This window comes from Lampris incognitus, chromosome 10, assembly GCF_029633865.1.
Source record: "Lampris incognitus isolate fLamInc1 chromosome 10, fLamInc1.hap2, whole genome shotgun sequence".
NCBI lineage: Eukaryota > Metazoa > Chordata > Actinopteri > Lampriformes > Lampridae > Lampris > Lampris incognitus.
The window spans coordinates 33,281,642-33,304,528 of record NC_079220.1 but is presented as its reverse complement, the minus strand read 5'-3'; the positions used below and the strand labels follow the sequence as shown (position 1 = coordinate 33,304,528).

The following is a 22,887-nucleotide window of genomic DNA, read 5'->3' as shown; positions in this document are numbered from 1 at the left end:
TTCTGGGTAAGTACTTCCTCGGTGGCGCAGTTGATTTGTGGTGTCCCTCAAGGTTCAGTTCTGGGCCCCCTTCTGTTTTCTATCTACATGCTGCCTCTTGGCCAGATTATTCAAAATCATGATGTTTTACTATTTTTATACTGACGACACATTATATATGCCACTAAAACCCACAGATCCACCAGCATAGCAAATCTCACAACATGCCTCTCTGACATTAAATCCTGGAAGTCCCAAAATGTTCTTAAATTTAATGATGATATGTCTGAGTTCATTCTGTTCAGTCCCCCAAATTCCATCAGCCCTTTTGGCACTAATCTTGGTGGTCTGTCAATTAGTATCAAGCATGCTCCTTGGACTACTACTACTACTACTACTTTCAGCTACTGCTGTTAGGAGTTACCATAGTGGATCATCCGTTTCCATTTGTTCCTGTCCTCTGCATCTTCCTGTCTCATCATGTCCATAAACCTCCTCTTTGGCCTTCCTCTTTCCCCCTTGGAGGTGAATAAAGTATTCTGATTCTGATTTTCCCCTTCCCTGGCAGCTCCTTATTCAGCATCCATCTCCCAAGATACCCAGCATCTCAATCTTGCCTCTCTTGCTTTGTCTCCCAACCATCCAACCTGAGCTGTTCCTCTAATATACTCATTCCTAATCCTGTCCTTCTTCATCACTCCCAATGAAATCTTAGCATCTTCAACTCTGCCACCTCAGCATAAAGCAGGCTGTAGGACTCTAGGGGTAATATCCGATGCTAACCACTGTATTGATAATCAAGGCAAAAATGTTATTCAGAGGGGCACCCCGGTGGCTCACCTGGTACAGCACGTACCTCATAAAGCTGAGCCTGAGTCCTTACCACAGTCAACGTGGTTTGATTCCGACCTGGGCCCTTTGTTGCATGTCATCCCCTCTCTCCTCTGCCTTTGCTGTCTCTCTCACTCTACTATCACTATCTAATAAAGGCAGAAAATTTCAGTTATGTTTTTTTCCAGCTCAAGATAATTTCTAAAATTAGGTCACTTTTATCAATTGCTGATTTACAAAAAGTTGTACATACTTTTATCTATTCTCAGCTTGACACACTTGGGTATCAGCCAGGGCTCCCTCCACATCTTCAGTTGGTACACAGTTGGTGCCACTGCTTAACTCATTACTGGGACAAAGAAGGATGATCACATCACCCCTGTGTTTTTCTCCCCTACACTGGCTCCCTGTTAAGAGTTTTAATTAATTTCAAAAATATATAGCTTATTTTTAAGGCATTAAATACATCTGATTTATTGACCTGGTATATGCCCTCTCAACCATTTGCAGATGGAGCCCTGCTGGTTATTCCCAGGTCACAGTTTTTCACAAAGGGTGATTGGCTTTTGTTGTTAGAGCCCCCACACTATGGAACTCTCTTCCTATTGAACTAAGACACACTAAGTCTCTAGCTACTCTTAAATCTCTTCTTAAAACTTTTCTCTTTGTAAAAGCTTTTGTAAATGTTTTATATTTGTTTTTATTTATACTGTTTTTATTATTATTCCTATTTATTTGGTCCTACTCATTTTTTGTCTTTACCTCCTCTGTGGTCATGTCCTTTGGTCTTATTCTTATTTTTGCCTTGTCTGGTTTATTTCTTTTGAAAAGCACTTTGTAAAATTGTTAAGAAAACTGCTATATAAACTGCTATATATATATATATAAAGTTTATTATTATTATTATTGATATTACAATTTCTCCCAGTCAGATCTATAGTTGTTTAAGGGGAGAAAGCTTTGTGTTATAATACAGGACCAGTGTTAGCTATTGTCATAACTTTTTAAATCATATCATGAGTCTTACACCAAGCTCAGTTAAATAAAATAATGCAATGCAACAGGTTACTTCCTAGGACACAGTAATACAATTTATTAGTAGAGCAAATTCAATAATACAAACTTTATGAAAAAGCCACAACATGAACCACTTGCCTTACTAATATCTTAGTTTATATATTTATATGTACATTTCCCCTTGCACTGGCATGCTACAAGGTCTTGACCTTAAAGTATTCAAAATAATAGAAAGAGAGGCGGGCAAAGACAAGGTCAAACAGTTGTTTCACTATTCTCACTTTTCAGAGACTTGACAACTGAAGATTTCGTTTCCTAAGTAAGGTCTACTCAAAAGAGAGAAAATCATCACAGAACTAAAAGTTGAACATCGTTGTTCTGATCAGTCTTGTGGGAAACTGAACTACATGACAATCGACACCTCTGTGGTAACAATATGAATCCCTTCACCATTACTTCACAATTTTCAGAGATGCATAAGTCACAACTGATAAATTTTAGCCTGGGCACAGCCTTTGGAAAAATGATCATGACCACAACCATTTGAAAATTGAATATTTTGAGAACTGTCACGGGAATAAAGAGTTTAATTTAAGGACACCAGTTTCCCCATTAATATGATATGAAACTACAGAGATGGTACTGAAACATATTGCTGAATATAGGAGCGATCTCTTTCACTGACTGGTTTTCGTCAACTTTGTAGTCCTTTTTGTGATAGTGGCACCTACGAGTTGCATTGTCTCATACAAATGTAAATTCTAATAAGAGAACGTCAATAGCTATACCTCCGAGTTTTTAAGAGTAGCGTTAAAAGCATAATCTTTGTAATAGGTTGTTCAGCAACACGCTAATTGTGCCAAATAGTTTAGTTTTGTATATCAAAAAGGTGTGGTTTTTTTTGTTTTTGTTTTTCAGCAGTTGGCATAGCTAGTAACAGCCGGGCGAACAGGGTAATTAGCTAGTGTTAGCCTACGAGCTGTTTCCTTGCTACCAAACCATGCATCAGCATTTGCCAAATTGGAAAGGAGGGAGGTGTTGATGAACAGCAATGTCTGGCATTGCTCTTAGCAGACTATCCCAGGAGTGGAAAGCTTTGAGGAAAGATTTTCTGGTTTTAGTCAACTTTAAAAGCTTATACACATCACACACCTCTGAGCACAAGAACTACAATATTCTCACTTTTCAGAGTCTTGACAACTGAAGAGTTCATTTCCCAAGTAAGGTCTACTCAAGAGGAGAAAATCATCACAGAACTAAAAGTTGAACATCGTTGTTCTGATCAGTCTTGCTGGAAACTGAATTGCATGACAATCGACACCTCTGTGGTAACAATATGAATCCCTTCACCATTACTTCACAACTTTCAGAGACACAAAAGTCACAACTGATAATTTTTTAGCCTGGGCACAGCCTTTGGAAAAGTGATCATGACCACAACCATTTGAAAATTGAATATTTTGAGAACCGTCACAGGAATAAAGAGAGTTTGACATAAGGACAGCGGTTTCACCATTAATATGTTATGAAATTACACACATTGTACTGAAACATATTGCTGAATATATGAGCGATCTCTTTCACTGACTGGTTTTCGTCAACTTGGGGGTCTTTTTTGCGATAGTGGCACCTACAAGTTGCATTGTCTTATACAAATGTGGTAAATTCTAATAAGTGAACGTCAATAGCTCATTTATTAATCAAAACCTCAGAGTTCTTACGAGTAGCGTTAAAAGCATAGTCTGTAATAGGTTGTTTAGCAACATGCTAACTGCCGAATAGTTTAGTTTTGTATATCAAAAAGGTGTGGGTTTTTTTCTTTCCGGCAGTTAGCATAGCTAGTAACAGCAGGGTAAACAAGGTAGTTAGCTAGTGTTAGCCTACGAGCCGTTTCCTTGCTACCAAACCAACTATCAGCGTTTGCCAAATTGGAAAGGAGGGAGGCGTTGATGAACAGCAATGCCTGGCATTGCTCTTAGCAGACTATCCCAGGAGTGGAAAGCTTAGAGAAAAGATTTTCTGGTTTTCGTCAACTTTCAAAGCTTATACACATCACACACCTCTGAGCACAAGAACTACAAACCTTCATAATAATCTCATAGCTGTCTGAATTGAAAATGCACACCAAGAAGCGCATTTAACTTCAGGTTTTCACAGACAACTGCCCGGGTTCAAAGTGCCCATGAACTTCATAGCTACTGTGCAGATACTGAACACTAATCTTGTAAGCAAAATAAATACAAGCATAAAATACCTGTAATAGATGAATGACTGGGTGAGAATTCAAACAAAAACAAAAAACAAAAACATGTAAACTGAGATAGTGTGGATTAGGGCATAGGATACTCCATCAGAGTCAAGAGAGTTCCCTCATCACCACATCTTTGTCTTGAAAGCAGTGGGTTGAGGACTACAAGACCTCACACTTGAAAAATTGAATCCCAAGTCTAGATAAATGCAACACTCCAACTCTTCTCCTAGACACGCAGGATCTCTAGGCAGTTGTTGTAGCAGATGGCAATCCAATCAGGCTGCGTGGATGCCCACTGGACGTTGTTGATCTCGCCCTCTGCGGTGTAGGCCAGGATAGGGTCCTCGATGGCCCGCGGCATCTGCTGGATGTCCCAGATTAGGGCCTGATGGTCATCCGCTGAGGACGAGGCCATACAGATAGGGCATTAAAAACATACTTTTTCAAGGCTGGGGCTGTAGGAGGTTAAAAACAGTATACTGAAATAGCAATGACAGGTTTGGCTTTACCTGCTGTGCAGATGTGACAGGAGGAGTGGGGGGCCCAGGCAATACCATTGACACAGGCGCGATGGTTGTTGAGCCGTGCCACTGGTGTACATGGCACACGTACATCCAGGATCACCACCTAACACACACACACACACACACACACACACACACACACACACACACACACACACACACACACACACACACACACACACACACACACACACACACACACACACAGAATCCCTTCTAATATAGAATCTAACACTAATATTCAATGGCCATGCAGCTTAGTATTGTCAGTCAGCTCTTTGGCTATCAAGGTAATAACTACATTTTAACAGATGGATTTCAAAGAAGACAGATTCCAAGACTTGCAGATGGAAAAAAAAGACCTTAATTGACAGGAAATTACTTAAATCAACAATTTTCTATGAAAAGTTGCTTTCTTATGTGGTGTGGTGTCATAGACGCCTTCAGCAGGCGATGGCATGACAAATAGCTAAAACAGTACAAGGAAAACTCTTACCTCCATGCCATCCATGGCCATTGTGGCCAGGTAGTTAGGGTCCTGTTTGTTCCAGCAGAGACGGAGAAGCGGGTGGTGCTGGGGGTCTTCATAGATGATGGTGCTGTGCTCCAGGTGCCGGAGGTCAAACATGCGCACAGAACCATCGGCTCCAACAGAGGCAAACATATCCCGACCACCACCTGCACGGCTGAAGGCTATGTCATACACCTACACAAGACAAAGGGACATCACCATACAGGTTTTACTATTTGTGCATCGACTACACATTTGTGCATAAACACACATTTCATAAAAAGAGATTCCAAAGTACAAAATACATAGCCCTCAAAGCCTAATACACTATTCTCATTTATTGAAGACAGACTGACAGACATGTGGATGAAAAGACATACAAACATACCTCTTTATCATGGGCAATGAGTTGGGTCTTGACATGTCCAGACACCAGGTTGACCCGTCCCAAAACCTGACCAGTCTCCAGCCCCCAGATGGTACAGGTTGTGTCAATGCTGGAAGTCCCTGTAGAGTGAATCAATATGTTAGAAACTTAACCTTGGCTTTTTTTCCTTCAAATAATGGGCACTGGGGAGGCGGAACAGACAAATACACCAGCAACCCAATGCTGCACTCCCTTGATGGGGAGCCAGTAGGGATAATGTGTTTCACCATTCCAATTAGTCTACATTATACTGCCTGGTACAAGTGACCCAATTCAGATTTTTTTTTTTTGTTGCTCACATGTGGCACACATCGTATATGTATTATGACCATGTAACCAAGAAAAAAGGCATGTGGAATCAGATATTTTCAGATCTCATTTTGACGACATTCATAAGACATAAACAGGATAGGACTCTGAAGTCTGCCAATGTGACTCATTTAACCACACAGATTGGCTCTTTCCAAGTAATTGCGAATTGAACGTCATTCAAAATGTGACACACAATTTGAATGACCTGGTGTAATTGTGTGGTTGTTTACTTCCGCATCAGTGACCAAACTCTTGTGTAGTGCTGCACATATAGGTTGTTTCAAGTGTAAATCAAAGAGTGTTGGTGTAAGAACAGGAATCAGATATGGGTCAGTTTTAAAAGTAGATGTAAACAAGTGGTCAAAAAATCAAATTAAAAGAGGGCATAAGTTGTTGAGAGGGGTAAACTTTTTTTTACATATTTGTTCTAGTGCAGCCAGCTCCATAAATATTTCAAAGGTGAAAATATTTCTTTGCTCATTACTTTGACTCATTAATTTCTAAGCAATTTACATTTTCCCCAACAGGCAAGTGTAGCAGGTTCAGTGTAGAAGTAGGTGTAGGGCTTTATAGGCTATCAAAAAGGTTGATTATGCTGCAGAAGAACTCAACTAATTCTAACAAAAATAAATAAAATCAAATGAAATATTAATGAAGAAAATACCTCATACATTCAAATTTAAGCAAATTTGATGACTTTTAAGATGCAATATTTGGAAAATTGAATCTAAGACATTTTAAGCCAGCGTGACTCCTACAGGGAAATGGTGTGTGCCTCAGCATGCATTATATTCCCCCACGGGAACCACCAGCTGGTAGGTGAAAAGAAGCAGTGGGCTGGCACACACGTTTATGCCCTCCCCAAATGTTGTAAGGGTCACACAATGGTAGGGCCAAAGGCAGAGAAAAACAAGAATAAAAATATAAATAAAAAGGGGGCGTCCAGGTGGCATGGCTGTCTATTCTGTTGCCTACTAACATGGGGGATCGCCGGTTCGAATCCCCATGTTACCTCCGGCTTGGTCGGGCGTCCCTAGAGACACAATTAGCTGTGTCTGCAGGTGGGAAGCCGGATGTGGGTATGTGTCCCGGTTGCTGCACTAGCGCCTCCTCTGGTCGGTCGGGACGCCTGTTCGGGGCGGAGGGGGAACTGGGGGGGGGGGGGGATAGCGTGATCCTCCCATGCACTACTTCCCCCTGGTGAAACTCCTCACTGTCAGGTGAAAAGAAGAGGCTTGGCGACTCCACATGTATCTGAGGAGGCATGTGGTAGTCTGCAGCCCTCCCTGGATCGGCAGAGGGGTTGGAGCAGCGACTGGGACAGCCTGGAAGAGTGGGGTAATTTTTCTGATACAATTGGGGAGAAAAAGGAGGAACCCCCCCCCCTCCAAATAAATAAATAAATAAGATAAATAAATAAAAAGGGCATGAACAGCAAATTCCTACAGATAGATGAAGTTTTTAAACATCTATCTCAGACAGCAATTATCTTACCCAGTAGATTGGGATCCACTTCATTCCAATCAAAGGAGGTAAGCGGAGCACAGAAGTCTGAGTTCTTGTTGTTATTCAGCAAGCATTCTAGACGTGTTTCTGTATCGTTGACCTGACAGGTAAAATTGAATATGGGAGTGAGCAAACTTCATGTAAGCAAGTAATATCTTAAAATCAACAGAGAAAGGAAGCCTTCAGCTGACCATCTAAAAACAAAGCTGGCTGACCCAAGCACCACACCATGGATCGTCTATGGTTATACTAAGATAGATATCAATGTCACAGAAATGGATTTCTCCTCTCTTTCTTTGACAGCTGTGAAACTCAATTCTAAGAATGAAAGCATGTCCACTGATTAGCAGGGAATGAACATAACTATAGTTAATCATGTTCATCTACCTCAGGCATGTACGTAACCTGCAAACATCTATTTCAGCATCTCTGACATATTCTCTGCACCATTGCACCATATCTCCTCTTGTTTCACCTGTATAAGTCAATCCTTTGTGTATATCTGAAGATCGTTGTGTTGTAGTGTTGTTATTCTATTTTAAGTACACTGACAGAGCCATGAAACCGGAGTCAAATTCCATGTATGTGCAAACCTACATGGCCGATAAACATGATTCTGGTTTTGATTAAGATACCGACCACGAGTAAAAAACAATATATATATATATATATATATGAAGTTAAAACTATATCATACTCTCCAGATGCGAAGGTAGTCCCCACTTGTGGCAAGCAGATCTGGGTAGACTCCTTTGGTATCTGGAATCCACATTATTTTGGTGGTGGGGTACGGGTGGTCAAATGTATTCCTGCAGATGAACTCTGAACTCTCTTCTTCCAGACCAACCAACTGGACCTTTCATATGGTGGAAATCAAAAACAAACGCGCACTTTTCTTTATTTCAACAACAATGCAAAGCAGTGATTGCAGGCATGTGTAATCTGCGTGCAGTGATCACAGTAACATCCTTACACTGTCAGTGTCTTATCAAATCAGACTGAGTGATCAGAGGTAATTGTATGTTATGTGGAAGCAACAACAAAAGGCATAGCCCGTAGCATGCCGTGTATCCTACGTAGGGTAGCTGTAGCAAAGCAAGCTAACAATAGCTAACTTAAATGAGCCGATGTCCACACTTCTCACCTTGTTGTTGTACTCCTCCACAAAGCTGCCCAGCGCCAGACGAAACCGTTTGTCTGGACGGACGCTCCAGTTCATTGCATAGACCGTCCATGGCGCCTCGTATTTGTAGATTTCTTTTCGCTTGCCGTGGAGCGACATCCTCGGTTCCAGTCTCCAACCGGCTAGCAAGGTAAGCAGTTTCTAGGCTCGCAAACTGTTGAGGCGTTATTATGTCTGCGAGAACAAGTGTCCGCAAAAGTGTCGGGAATAACCATTCAAATCGACAAAATATATCTCAACAGTTTAAATTAACAAAGAATTCAACGCTCGCTAAACGCTAACTAGCGAGCAAGCTGCGCAGGCGCACTAAGAGTCACAGTTACCTTGTTGAGCAGCGCTGATGGGTCAAAACTGTTTAGTAAAGACACAATCCCCGGCCCGTTCATCCGAAACAGAATGCCATATGAAAATGCAGTTTAGAGTCGTAAAAAAAAGAAAAAGAAAGAAAGACTCAGTAGCCAGTCTATTTATTTATTTATTTTTATTTTTATTTTTTTGCTGTTTAGAGTTTCTGCTTCAGCAAAATGTGCCAGCCTGGGGACAAAGAAGACCACCGCCAACAGAGTGCTGCATGAAATCCCCTCCCCTTTTAGAAAATGTCACTTTCAGGTAAATCCTGCAACAGACACGTCGTTACCACCACGGCAAAGTAATACCTGATTACTAAAGACTAACAATAATACTTTGAAATACATATATTTCCTTTAAGCTGTCAGTCTGTGAAATAAAGTAGTCTTATATTCATATATTATAAATAACCCGTATATTACTGTGAAATTTAATTTTTCAAGTATATTTCATCGGTATTTTTTGTTTATAATCGCTGTTCTGCACCCTTCACTTTACTACGAAAGTGCGGTAGTGACAAGAGAACGGAACGGAACGCCGCATTGAATCCTGGGTAGAGCGCTGTCAAATTTTACCACGACGGGGCAGGACGTTTAAGCCAAACAGTCTCCTAAACGTCGCTTTGTGACTCGTACAGTCAGTCCCTAGGTACGTAAAGGAAAGTAGTTGTTTTTAGTTAAAGCAACATTAATCGGTCGAGCATTTATAGTGACGAGAAAACTGAGTTGATTTAAGTAGCTACAGCCTGGTATGTTAGCAAGCTAGCGTTAGCATCTCCAAGACTAGATTTGCAAGTGAGCTGTCGTTGGGGGATGGGACAAGTAACGCTGTGTGGATATTAGTGCCCGTTACACGATTCCAAAGGACTCAATTCAGCGTTTAATTACGTCGAAAGCCGATTCAGCTGAGTACGTGTCATTTCAGTGGCATAGCTAGAGCTAGTGAATTTTTTAGCAAGCGTGTCTGCGTTAATGGTTTCCCAAGATAGTTTAGCTTGCTGGTGTTCTGTCGCTATGTGCTACTTAGTGGTTCTGTGCATAGTTATGAAAGGTTGGGGTTAGACTGCTATCGATTCTGCGCTACGGCAGTGACAGGCAGCCTGAAACAGGGTTCCCCAATTAGTTTTCCCATGTCATGCCAAGCCAAGGGCCAAAACGTCCGGGGGGGTTTCCCCCATTGTACCAGTAAAAGTTGTTTTATGTGCAGATGTTGTTGTTGCTATTAAGATTATTATTATTCGTTGTTGTTGGTAGTAATAATTTAGGTCTGGGATTCTCAAAGCCTGTGTTGAGGGTCACACACACACACACACACACACACACACACACACACACACACACACACACACACACACACACAAACGCACTCTTGAAACAAAATAAGTCCAAAACCAACCAGTGAGAGAAATACGAGCGACGGGTTGTGGTAATCCGTCTGATGTCGGACCTGTACTCTTGTGGCAGTCCTGAGGCACTGGCCAAGATGTGCATTGGAGAGTCTGTTTCTTTTTTGGAGAGTATGTTTCTGTTCTTGATCGACTTCATTGAAGAAAATTATGACTCGCATATGTACGTGGAGGGGGAAATTGAGTAGCAGTATTGCAATAGCTCTCGTGGTTTTTTTTTAATCGAGCTTGGGGAACCATGTTGATCCAAAACTCACTCACCCCAATATTCTTGTGAAGTTCCCATCTCTGAGACCTCCATCTGAAGAGTTGCCTCATCTATGGAAGGTACCAGCTTTTTTTTTAATCTACTTTATTGATCCTGTAGGGAAATTACGCTCTGCATTTAACCCATCCTAGCTGTGTAGCTAGGAGCAGTGGGCAGCCGCCGTGCAGCACCCGGGGACCAACTCTGGTTTGTCTTGCCATGCCTCGGTCAAGGGCACACACAGGAGTACTAAACCTAACATGCATGTCTTTTTGATGGTGGGGGAGACTGGAGCACCTGGAAAAAAAACCCACCGCCGACACGGGGAGAACACGCAAACTCTACACAGACGACAACCTGGGATGACCCCCAAGGTTGGACAACCCTGGGGTTCAAACCCAGAACCTTCTTGCTGTGAGGCGACAGCGCTAACCACTGTACCACCATGTCGCTAGCCTGGGTAGTCCACTGACTGTCAGCCAAAACGGAGAATAGCTGTCTTAGGAAGAGGAGGATGTCACCTGAGAGTTTAGGGGAGATTTCAAATTGTTCCTTGAAGTTTTCTGCCAGGCTTGTCATGAAATCCTTCATCGCTGGATCCTTCCGCATTTCGTTCTTCTCGCAATTCACCCGCAAATGTGGAAAGTGCAACTTTTTCCTGTGAATATCTCTCTCCAAAAGGTTCAGCTTTGACTGGAAAGCTTCAACCACCTGGTACATGTCCACAACAATGTGGTTCTTGCTTTGTAGTTGCAGATTAAGGTGATTTCGATGAGATGTCACAAATAAAAGAAAGGTCTTTTCCGTTGCCTACCAACACAGTGATCGCTGATTCGAATGCCCATGTTTCCTCTGGTTTGGTTGGACATCCTTACAGAGTCCAGTGGTGGCTGGTGCTAAAATTTTTTGGCAGGATGCAATTTACCTCGGTGCAGGACACCTGACAGCTTCTTTAATGTCCACACAGTCGCAGAGTTATTAAGAAGGACAATGTAGCCTATAGATTTTATCAGGGTTTGTAGACGGTGGAAGATTGACAGTTGAGACGAGGCGTCGTGGTGGGTGTGAACAGCCTATAGATTTTATCAGGGTTCGTAGACGGTGGAAGATTTACAGTCGAGACGAGGTGTGATGGTGGGTGTGAACATGACTGACAGCCACGAGAATTGTCCAATCACATTAGATCAAAAAACATTAAAACAACACCAATTTGCTGCCAAAAAAAGTGGGAGTGTCTGGGGCACACAGAACTGTGCCCCATGGAAAATCTGAAGAACCAATTAGACAGCAGCCTCTGGTCACCTGCTCGCGACAAGTTTGAGGGCTTACATAAGGTATCGTTTGGCCGGTGCCCCTCACCCAGGAAGTATATGTGTTCAGACAGAAATCAACCAAATACCATTTGGAACCAATATTTAATGGCTGCTGACAGTTGCTCACAGACTGAAAAACGCTTATTTCATAATTATTTGCATTATACAACTAAATTATATTTAACATGTTTAAGTACATTTTCATCTCTTGATATTTGAAAGGGGCGGTGCCCCAGCACCCTGTACTGGCCAGCCGCCACTGCTACAGACACAGTTGGCCATGTTTGCGGGTGGGAAGCCGGGTGTGGGTATGTGTCCTGGTTGCTGCACTAGTGCCTCCTTTGGTCGGTCGGGGTGCCTGTTCGGGGGGGGGGGGGTAGTGTAATCCTCCCACGCGCTACATCCCCCTGGCAAAACTCCTCACTATCAAGTGAAAAGAAGTGGCTGGCGACTCCATATGTATCAGAGGTTGCATGTGGTAGCCTGCAGTTCTCCCTGGCTCAGCAGAGGGGGTGGAGCAGCAACCAGGACAGCTTGGAGAATGGGATAATTGGCCAGATACATTTGGGGAGGAAAAAAGGGGGAAAAATGAAAAACAAAATTAAAAAAGAACATATACACTACCGTTCAAAAGTTTGGGATCACCCAAACAATTTTGTGTTTTCCATGAAAAGTCACACTTATTCACCACCATATGTTGTGAAATGAATAGAAAATAGAGTCAAGACATTGACAAGGTTAGAAATAATGATTTGTATTTGAAATAAGATTTTTTTTACATCAAACTTTGCTTTCGTCAAAGAATCCTCCATTTGCAGCAATTACAGCATTGCAGACCTTTGGCATTCTAGCTGTTAATTTGTTGAGGTAATCTGGAGAAATTGCACCCCACGCTTCCAGAAGCAGCTCCCACAAGTTGGATTGGTTGGATGGGCACTTCTTGCGTACCATACGGTCAAGCTGCTCCCACAACAGCTCAATGGGGTTCAGATCTGGTGACTGCGCTGGCCACTCCATTACCGATAGAATACCAGCTGCCTGCTTCTGCTCTAAATAGTTCTTGCACAATTTGGAGGTGTGTTTAGGGTCATTGTCCTGTTGTAGGATGAAATTGGCTCCAATCAAGCGCTGTCCACTGGGTATGGCATGGCGTTGCAAAATGGAGTGATAGCCTTCCTTATTCAGAATCCCTTTTACCCTGTACAAATCTCCCACCTTACCAGCACCAAAGCAACCCCAGACCATCACATTACCTCCACCATGCTTAACAGATGGCGTCAGGCATTCTTCCAGCATCTTTTCATTTGTTCTGCGTCTCACAAACATTCTTCTTTGTGATCCAAACACCTCAAACTGTGATTCATCCGTCCACAACACTTTTTTCCAGTCTTCCTCTGTCCAATGTCTGTGTTCTTTTGCCCATCTTAATCTTTTTCTTTTATTGGTCAGTCTCAGATATGGCTTTTTCTTTGCCACTCTGCCCTGAAGCCCAGAATCCCGCAGCCGCCTCTTCACTGTAGATGTTGACACTGGTGTTTTGCGGGTACTATTTAATGAAGATGCCAGTTGGGGACCTGTGAGGCATCTGTTTCTCAAACTAGAGACTCTAATGTACTTATCTTCTTGCTCAGTTGTGCAACGCGGCCTCCCACTTCTTTTTCTACTCTGGTTAGAGCCTGTTTGTGCTGTCCTCTGAAGGGAGTAGTACACACCGGTGTAGGAAATCTTCAATTTCTTAGCAATTTCTCGCATGGAATAGCCTTCATTTCTAAGAACAAGAATAGACTGTCGAGTTTCAGATGAAAGTTCTCTTTTTCTGGCCATTTTGAGTGTTTAATTGACCCCACAAATGTGATGCTCCAGAAACTCAATCTGCTCAAAGGAAGGTCAGTTTTGTAGCTTCTGTAACGAGCTAAACTGTTTTCAGATGTGTGAACATGATTGCACAAGGGTTTTCTAATCATCAATTAGCCTTCTGAGCCAATGAGCAAACACATTGTACCATTAGAACACTGGAGTGATAGTTGCTTGAAATGGGCCTCTATACACCTATGTAGATATTGCACCAAAAACCAGACATTTGCAGCTAGAATAGTCATTTACCACATTAGCAATGTATAGAGTGTATTTCTTGAAAGTTAAGACTAGTTTAAAGTTATCTTCATTGAAAAGTACAGTGCTTTTCCTTCAAAAATATGGACATTTCAATGTGATCCCAAACTTTTGAACGGTAGTGTATGCCATCACCTTATTGTCGCTTAACAACCTCTGATATTCTTGGGCTTTTTGGCTCTGCAGTCCGGATAAAAATGACACAAGCTCATCATGCAGGTCGCACACCCTCTCTAACACATGGCCTTTGCTCAGCCAGCGAACATCATTATGCAGCAAAAGATCCTTGTGTTTCGCTGACATTTCCTCCTGCAATGCTCTGAAAAGGCAATGTTGTAGACTAGAACTGTCGCAAACTTAAATTTACCAGTCTTATCACAGTATCCATCGCCTCTTTCATTTCCCCACACAGTTTAGCACACAATGCTGATTTGTGAATAATATAAAGAAATGCTAAGAGTGCTTGGTTAGCAGCGGCAAGCCTGCTTACCAAGCCCTTGTGTTGTCCCACCATTGACGGAGCCCCATCGGTGACAACAGACACAGTTTTGCTCACATCCAAGCCATTCTTCTCAAAGAACTGTGTTAATTCATTAAAGATGACTTCCCCAGTTGTGCACCCAGGCAGAGGAAGCAAACAAAGTAGCTCTTCCCGAAAGTTCTTCCCATCAAATAATCTTACAAACACAGATGGCTGTTCCATATCGATTCGGTCACAGGATGAGTCTCTGGCTAGTGATATAGCTTCTGCTTTCTTCAAATCAGTGAGTAGATTGTAAAAACACCCCTCCACTAGAAGTTCTCCTATTCTTGTTACCGTGTTAGCCAGCAATGGCACCTGCTTTAATAGCTCCACAACTGTTTTCTTGTTCTTCTCATCAGGACTTAAAACTTCACCAACCATATCAATTGCACACGTTTTAATCAACTCAGCATCAGTGAATGGCTTCTTAGCTTTAGCAAGGTTCCATGAAACATGCAATGATGCAGCTGTTTAACTCCCTTGGGCCGATGTTGATTTACAGATAGTAGAAACAGAGTGCTTTATGTTATATTTGCTGGGTTTTTGTTGTTGTTTTTTTTGCAGCAATCTGATTTTGTAGAGTAGGGGGTCCCCCCCCTTTTTTTTTGCCCCAATTGTATCTGGCCAATTACCCCATTCTTCCAAGCTCCACCCCTGCTCCACCCCTTCTGCCGATCTGGGGAGGGCTGCAGACTACCACATGCCTCCCCCGATACATGTGGAGTTGCCAGCAGCTTCTTTTCACTTGACAGTGAGGAGTTTCGCCAGGGGGACATAGCGTGTGGGAGGATCACGCTATTCCCCCCAGTTCCCCCTCCCCCCCGAACAGGAGTCCCGACCGACCAGAAGAGGCGCTAGTGCAGTAACCAGGACACATACCCACACCCGGCTCCCCACCCGCAGACACAGTCAATTGTGTCTGCAGGGACACCCGCCCAAGCCGGAGGTAACACGGGAATTCAAACCGGCGATCCCTGTGTTGGTAGGCAATGGACTAGACTGCTACGCTACCTGGATGCCCCCTATTTTTGTAGGGTAGTTGGCATTCAAGCTAGCAGCATGCATAGTGTTGAAATGCCACTTTAGATTTTCTGCTTTGCAGACAGCTACAGTCTGCATGCATATCAAGCATGTCGGTTTGGCACTGGCATGGTCCAGTAAAATAAAACAAAACTGGTCAGATTTGAACTGGTTTTCCTGGTCGACTTTGCGCTTTTTCGCACAGGCCATGTTCTTGGTTTACGACAGTTATTGATTATCTGTGACTTAGCTGGTGAATGGCTGTCTAGTCAAGGACCGTATTGAGCACAGAGACGACTTATGTCTACATGTGCTCTACAGCATAGGTCAATTGCACGGTGATGGGTGAAGTCAAAATAAAGTAGAGCAACACACACTTTATTTCACATGTTACAGGTGTGTTAGTGCAAATGGGTTGGCACGGGCCAGACATTTGGTCCGACCCACGGGCCGCTTATTGGAGTTCAGATGCCTAGAAGAATGATTGGATTCAGAACAGCTCCTTAGGGTTAACTCTAACTAGCTGTGTGTTGCAATCATCATATTCTCCTTCATTCTTCCATTGGCCCTCTTTTTATCTTGTCATTCAATGCTAACTTTATCGCCCTGTTCAGCTTACTAAATTGAATAAAGAAATAATTTTTAAAAAACACAGTGATAATCATAATGATTTTTGTAGATCAAATGGCTAGTTTGGTAGCCTGGAAGATGGAGATGGAAAGTTGTGTAAATATAATATGGAGCTATTCAGCTACAGCTCCGTTGGCTATACCATAAGTGGGGATATACGTTGTAACAAGAACCAGCAGATCAGTCAGATTTTCTAACTTGTTGCAAGTTTGGCATTTGAAGCAGGGTATAGCCATTTACACCTATTTAATGCAATCAAATACCTTTTTCATTCTGGATCAAGAATACGTAATCTAAAGAAGCTTGGCCCTCATTTATGGGAAGCTGGTACAAAGGCGTGCTTCTCACTCAACCTCACAATTTTTGCAAATTAATACATCCCTCAGCTAAATCTGGCTTTTCAACCTACATTTTTCTTTCTCCCCCCTTTTGACAGGATGTTTATGGATTTTTTCCCCCAAATCTAGTGTTTAGTATGTTCCTTTAACATTACCTTTTAATTGACCTCCCCTGTGACTTTTTACCCCCCTTTATTTTCTCATGTTTGCTGCCTCATACTTGTGCAGATTCCATTATGCGGAACATGAACCATCTCCTGATACCCACCCTGCTGCTCCTCCTGGCACTTCCTGTCTCCATGGTACGCTACAGTGATGACTTTGATGATGGGGAGGACCTGGCTGACTTTGATGACAATGACTTTGCTGAATTTGAGGACATGAATGAGGATCCTGCTGCTGAGGCAGTGACAGCCCCTCCATTAAGGGGCTCTCCCTCAGCTAAGCCTGAGGAGGATGAGGATGAAGATGAAGCCACAGTGGAACTGGAGGATGGGCAGGATGGCTTTGAGGAGGATTCAGAGACACAGGTACATTTCCTGTTGTCCTGCGCATGGTTCAACCTCCGGGCACGGTCCACTAGAGTTTCCCACACTGAATGAGTCATATTGCTTCGGGTACCACATTAATTACCCATAATCAAGTCTCATTCGAAACTCTTCTGTTTTGTTTATTTAAGGATCAAGATATGTACAGTAAGTACGACCAAGAGGAGTTTGAGGGGATTGGGGACATGGAGAAAACCAGCCATTCCATGAAGGACCCCCTTATAATCCATACAGTAAGGCTGCACTCTTGCTCATAAACTGCTCTCATTTAGTATCTTGCTATTTATCAGTGTAAAAGGCAATGGATTTGCTGAGTATTTCTGCTGGCTTCCACAGCAGAGATGTTCTTTACCATTTCTATTGCTGTGGCCTTTGTGTCACTGAAAATAAGAATGAGGCAATTTCTTCAAACTGCAAACTGTTACTATGCCATGGCCGCTTACGACAGTGACAAGAATGAAGTCCTAGCCTGTCGCTATCGTCTCCTCTCAGCTCACCCCCCCCCCCCTCTCGCTTAGATCAAAGAAAAATAATGATGACTATTGCTATGGTGATGACAGCCCACTTTTTTTTGGACAGGTGCCTGTACATTTGCAGAATAGTTGGGAGAGCTACTACATGGAAATCCTGATGGTGACAGGCCTACTGGCCTACATCATGAACTACATCATAGGCAAGAACAAGAACAGCCGATTGGCTCAGGCCTGGTTCAATTCCCACAGAGAGCTACTAGAAAGCAACTTTGCACTTGTGGGTGAGCACCGCCGGCTCCGGTTCACTTTGCATTATCATCTTACAACAGCATGTATAGCAATTGCTTATGACCTGTCTGGGGTAATAGGACAAATAGATGTTTACATGATCATATGGTGAAAATCTTTTGCTGGTACAACATGTCATTAACTTGTTTTTATTATGATTAGGTGATGATGGTACCAGTAAAGAGGCCGTCAGCACTGGGAAGCTGAACCAGGAAAATGAACACATTTACAATCTGTGGTGCTCTGGGCGTGTTTGCTGTGAAGGCATGCTTATCCAGCTCAAGGTGTGTGCGTGTGTGTGTGTGTTTTGTTTTGTTCAAGTGTGTTAAAGAGAGACTGACATGCCCTTTCTGAAATTTTTTTTTAACACGGGTTTGAATCATAACCGAAAATAGGTGTGGTTTTAAGAATTCAAAGCTATTGGCTAACTGTCTTCATGGGTGGGTGGGGCTCGGTACCGCTCGTCACTTGTTATTTACAAAAAATGTCGGCGAGCGAGATGGAGATCCTCTGCGAGGATTACAGTTTCGAGGAGGAGGATTCGGTGATGCAAATAACTGTTAGCTAGATAAATAGATAGATAGATAGATAGATAGATAGATAGATAGATAGATAGATAGCAATACGTCGTAGCAAGATCGATAATAAATTCTCAGCAAAATAGCACAAACTCGAGCCAAGTAGCTAGCAGGAGGGGGTGAAAGAACAGCTTCTCCGTGGTTTTATAGCATCTCGCTACGGACACACCCTATATGCAAATTGACTGGTGTCTGCTTATCCACCGGCACAATTTGTCATTGGATACCATCTACAGTCAATCACAGAGCTCTCTCGAGTGGCCACAGACGCGCTGTTTTGGCCACTGAATTTCTCTGTGGTCACATTCCAACTCAGAACATAGCCTATCAATAGGAATTTTCAGATTTTGATGTCAGTATCACTTTAACTGAGAGTTTGGGTCAGTGTATTTCAATGGATATACATCAATCAATCAAGTTGCATTTTATAAAGTGCTTTTCTAGCGGCAACAGCCGCTCAAAGCGCTTTACATTTCTGGTCTCTCCGTCTCTCTTTCCCCTATTTGTAGTTCCTGAAGAGGCAGGACCTGCTCAATGTTCTGGCCAGAATGATGAGACCAGCCTGTGATCAAGTGGTTGGTACCAATAAACTTTAGTTATCGGAGTCAGATTTGCGCAACAATTTGAATATATTCAGTTGGATTCTGTAAGAGTGGAGATTTGACAGCCTAATAATGAGTTGCTAGTTCTTGACCAGTGCCATGTCTCTCATCTATCTCCCTGTAGCAAATCAAAGTGACTCTTAATGATGAGGACATGGACACATTTGTGTTTGCTGTGGGTACCAAGAAGGCCATGGCAAGGCTTCAGAAGGAGATGCAGGACTTGGTAAATGTCCTCCAAAAGTTGTCTTAGTGATGTAATCCACAGCTAAGTTAATAACAATTTTGCGTTGTTATATAAACAAACTACTAAATCTATAGCTGCGTTATGACAGGTACTTATGTGTCATTTTTACACGTGCAAAGGAGCCATTTTAATTTCTATATATTGCTCGTTCCCTGAGCTATTAGTCATCAATACAAGAACAAATCGGTGTTCAACAATTATTTTGCTTTGTCTGCGAGTACAGAGTGAGTTCTGCAGTGACAAGCCTAAGTCTGGGGCCAAGTATGGCCTCCCAGATTCCATGGCCATTCTAACTGAGATGGGTGAGGTCACTGATGGCGTAATGGACAGCAAGGTGAAGTATGGCTTGCTACAAGCTCCCACAAAGGGTCCAGAGATATACTGTATATACAAAACATTTGCAAAAGCAAACTTACAATTTTAAGGCAGTAATAATTTGCCTACTGCCGTTCTTTTATACTGGTGCTTCATTTTAGTTATTTTGTTTTGCAGATGGTACATTTTATTACTAACCATGCTGACAAGATTGAGTCCATCCATTTCTCGGACCAATTTTCTGGTCCAAAAGTTATGCAAGAGTGAGTATTCATGGTTTAGATTTACATTGGTTTGATTTGCATTACATATCAGTGTAAGTCATCCGGTTAACTCACTCTGTGATTTTATCAATAGATTCTATGTGGTAATGATTGTTACTGTTTTATTCCAGGGAGGGTCAGCCCTTAAAGCTGCCTGAGACCAAGAAGACGCTGCTGTTTACATTTAATGGTAAATCTCTCCTGAAGATAATCACTGTAATGATTTGATTAATTGGTTGATTTAACAAGTATTTAATGTGTGTTGATTTAAATGTTTCTGTGTCTAGTCCCTGGTATGGGCAACACCTCTCCCAAAGACATGGACTCTCTTCTCCCTCTCATGAATATGGTGATCTACAGCATTGACAAAGTCAAGAAGCTCCGCCTTAATAGAGAGGTGAGTCAGGTTTTCTAATCCACTTGGTGCACCAAACAAAACATTCTTCTATTGTTACTGCGATGATGTGACATGGGTAGTGCTGCACGATTTGGTGAAAAAGTCATATTGCAATTATTGTGGACAATATTGCGATTTGTGATTGCAATATAATAAACAAATTTATACATATACAAATTTGTCATGTTGCCACAACATGTAGCGACTTTCATTTTAGCATGTTTTACACAAGGGCGGCACGGTGGCGCAGTGGTTAGCACGGTTGCCTCACAGCAGGAAGGTCCTGGGTTTGAGCCCCGGGGTAGTCCAACCTTGGTGGGTCATCCCGATTCGTCCTCTGTGTGGAGTTTGCATGTTCTCCCCGTGTCTGCGTGGGTTTCCTCCAGGGGCTCCGTTTTCCTCCCACAGTCCAAAGACATGTAGGTCAGGTGAATTGGCCGTACTAAATTGTCCCTAGGAATGAATGGTTGTGTGTGTGTGGGCCCTGTGATGGCCTGGCGGCCTGTCCAGGGTGTCTCCCTGCCTGCCGCCCAGTGACTGCTGGAATAGGCTCCAGCATCCCCGCAACCCTGAGAGCAGAATAAGGAGTTAAGACAATGGATGGATGGATGTTTTACACAATACATCTTTATGCTCAATGTCGCTGAGCTTGAATCTAAAATATCACCATATCACAAGAGGTCATGTTTTTGTTTTTGTTTTGCCACCAGTTCATCAGCAATAACCTGCTTGTTGTCATTAGTATCCATTTTTTTCCTTCTTTCTGGTCTGCACACAGCACACTGGATAGTCATGTGACCATAGACTGGACACGCTTTACTGCCTAAACAGAGACAGACTGGTCATCTCTTAATTATGGGCATAGATATTCAGACCGCACACAAACAGACATTCACACACGCACATTTTATTATTTAATCCTCATGTTCTGTTCTCTAATTAGCAATGGATGTATTGTTCACCGGTCATATTGACCCAAGCCACCTTTGGATTTTATAGCAATACAATTGTAATATTTATCTAAAAATAGTCTATGTCTTATCCTTATCTCACTTATTACTAATATTAACACCATTTGTGGTTAGTAGTTGTAATTTCTAACGGGTCATTTTGACCCAAGCAGAACACAAGGGTTAATTAAATTGCAGCCTTTTGTGGTTATATAATTGCACAGGCTGACATCGCAGTTGCGATTAGATTAATCATGCAGCACTAGACGGGTATCTACTTTGAAGTTGTTTCTCTTCCTTTTTTAATCTTAGTTCACCAAGTATGGCTGCAACTCTGTTTCTCCCTTCTATATCCAGGGCAAACAGAAAGCTGACAGAAACCGTGCCCGTGTGGAGGAAAACTTCCTGAAGCAGACACATGCTCAACGCCAGGAAGCAGCTCAGACCCGCAGGGAGGAGAAGAAGAGAGCTGAGAAGGAGAGGATCATGAATGAGGAGGACCCTGAGAGACAACGTCGTCTGGAGGTGTGGTAATTTATGATGCTACAAGGGCAACAACATTTTCTTTCTTAAGAAATGCTGTATAATTGGTGTAGAGCATTCATTATTGTTATGGACCTTAAAATCATGCAATTCAAGTCTTTCTGTGTTGGACTTTAATTTTCTTGATTGTCTCCTTTATTTCCAGGAAGCTGCCCAACGCCGGGAGCAAAAGAAGATGGAAAAGAAGCAGATGAAGATGAAGCAAATCAAAGTCAAAGCCATGTGAGAAAGGAAAGACCACTACAGGGATAAAAATGCAAGCAGTGCTCAGCTCAGACGGTTTCCCCAGCTTCTCTCACTGTATTACACAGCTCTGACTCACAGTCTCTCCAGCACTCGGAACATTTCTTGTAATGGTTCAAGTTTAGCTGTTTCTGTCCTAATGGAAGCATCAGGTCCAACCAGTGTAGTTTACGGTTGGCTGTGAATGGACTGGCAGTGCCAGAGGGAGAGAGACTGATGATTCTTCAGCATCAAATCTGTCGCAAACAATTCATGCCATTTTTTTCCTTCCAACTATCTTCCTCAAATTTCATCAAAGCTTTGTGTTATGAAAGCCACAGTACTCGGTGAGCTTTTTAAAATTTAATCTACAGGGACGGAGCAAACCATTTGTGGGTGACGAATTGCTCACATTTTAAAAGGAATGAAAGCATTTTCTGTGGTTTCGTAGGAAATGTGTTCGCATTAAAGTTAACTATCTTGAAAATGTTTATTTATTTCTATTATGTGACTGGTTACTCACAAGCTATGTCTGTTTCTGATGAATGTCCGAGCAAACATAATAAAATGCACTGGAAACTATTGGAAAACTGATCTCGTTTTAAAATTTGCAATTTCAAAAAAAAAAAATTTTTGTTTTGGAATCGACCTACTTGATTAGAAAAGTTATGCTGACAGCTGTCCCCTGGCCTTTGGGCCACTGCTGTCTCCATAATTTGCAGGAATACATTTTTATTTTTGCTTTGTTTTTAGTCTGATCTGTATTTTTTTCTTTTTATTGCAAAAGAACAGGTGTTCATACTTGTTAGATTATACTGGACAACAAAGATTTTGCTTCCTGAACACTTGGGTGTGTTTGATGGATTTTGGTCTACTGATAATGAAAATCACCTTGACATTTTCCTGTCACATACCGTTTTGTAGATATGACCGATTTTTGTGATTTCCCGTCATATGTTAAGTCTACTAGTATATTGCCCACAA

The 22,887-nt window shown here is 42.3% G+C and overlaps 2 protein-coding genes across 3 annotated transcripts; one reads left to right on the top strand and one right to left on the bottom strand.

Annotated features, from left to right (window-relative positions):
- Positions 1-4,215: 4,215 nt before the first annotated feature.
- On the bottom strand, positions 4,216-8,734 carry dcaf7 (ddb1 and cul4 associated factor 7). Its single transcript, XM_056288083.1, has 7 exons — positions 8,503-8,734; positions 8,056-8,214; positions 7,347-7,458; positions 5,502-5,620; positions 5,099-5,308; positions 4,588-4,705; positions 4,216-4,477 (listed from the first exon to the last, which is right to left on the bottom strand). The coding sequence occupies exons 1-7, from the start codon at positions 8,638-8,640 to the stop codon at positions 4,305-4,307; spliced, it is 1,029 nt and encodes a 342-aa protein (XP_056144058.1). The 5' UTR covers positions 8,641-8,734; the 3' UTR covers positions 4,216-4,304.
- Positions 8,735-9,435: 701 nt separating this feature from the next.
- Positions 9,436-22,485, top strand: ccdc47 (coiled-coil domain containing 47). Of its 2 annotated transcripts, none has more exons than XM_056288138.1 (13): positions 9,436-9,537; positions 16,706-17,007; positions 17,157-17,258; positions 17,605-17,779; positions 17,949-18,070; positions 18,874-18,939; positions 19,091-19,192; positions 19,437-19,547; positions 19,706-19,791; positions 19,923-19,981; positions 20,079-20,188; positions 21,496-21,663; positions 21,827-22,485. In XM_056288138.1, the coding sequence occupies exons 2-13, from the start codon at positions 16,714-16,716 to the stop codon at positions 21,905-21,907; spliced, it is 1,476 nt and encodes a 491-aa protein (XP_056144113.1). In that variant the 5' UTR covers positions 9,436-9,537; positions 16,706-16,713; the 3' UTR covers positions 21,908-22,485. The 2 variants fall into 2 exon arrangements, with proteins under 2 accessions (XP_056144113.1, XP_056144114.1); XM_056288139.1 differs by lacking the exon at positions 9,436-9,537 and adding an exon at positions 9,699-9,797.
- The last annotated feature ends 402 nt before the right edge of the window (positions 22,486-22,887 follow it).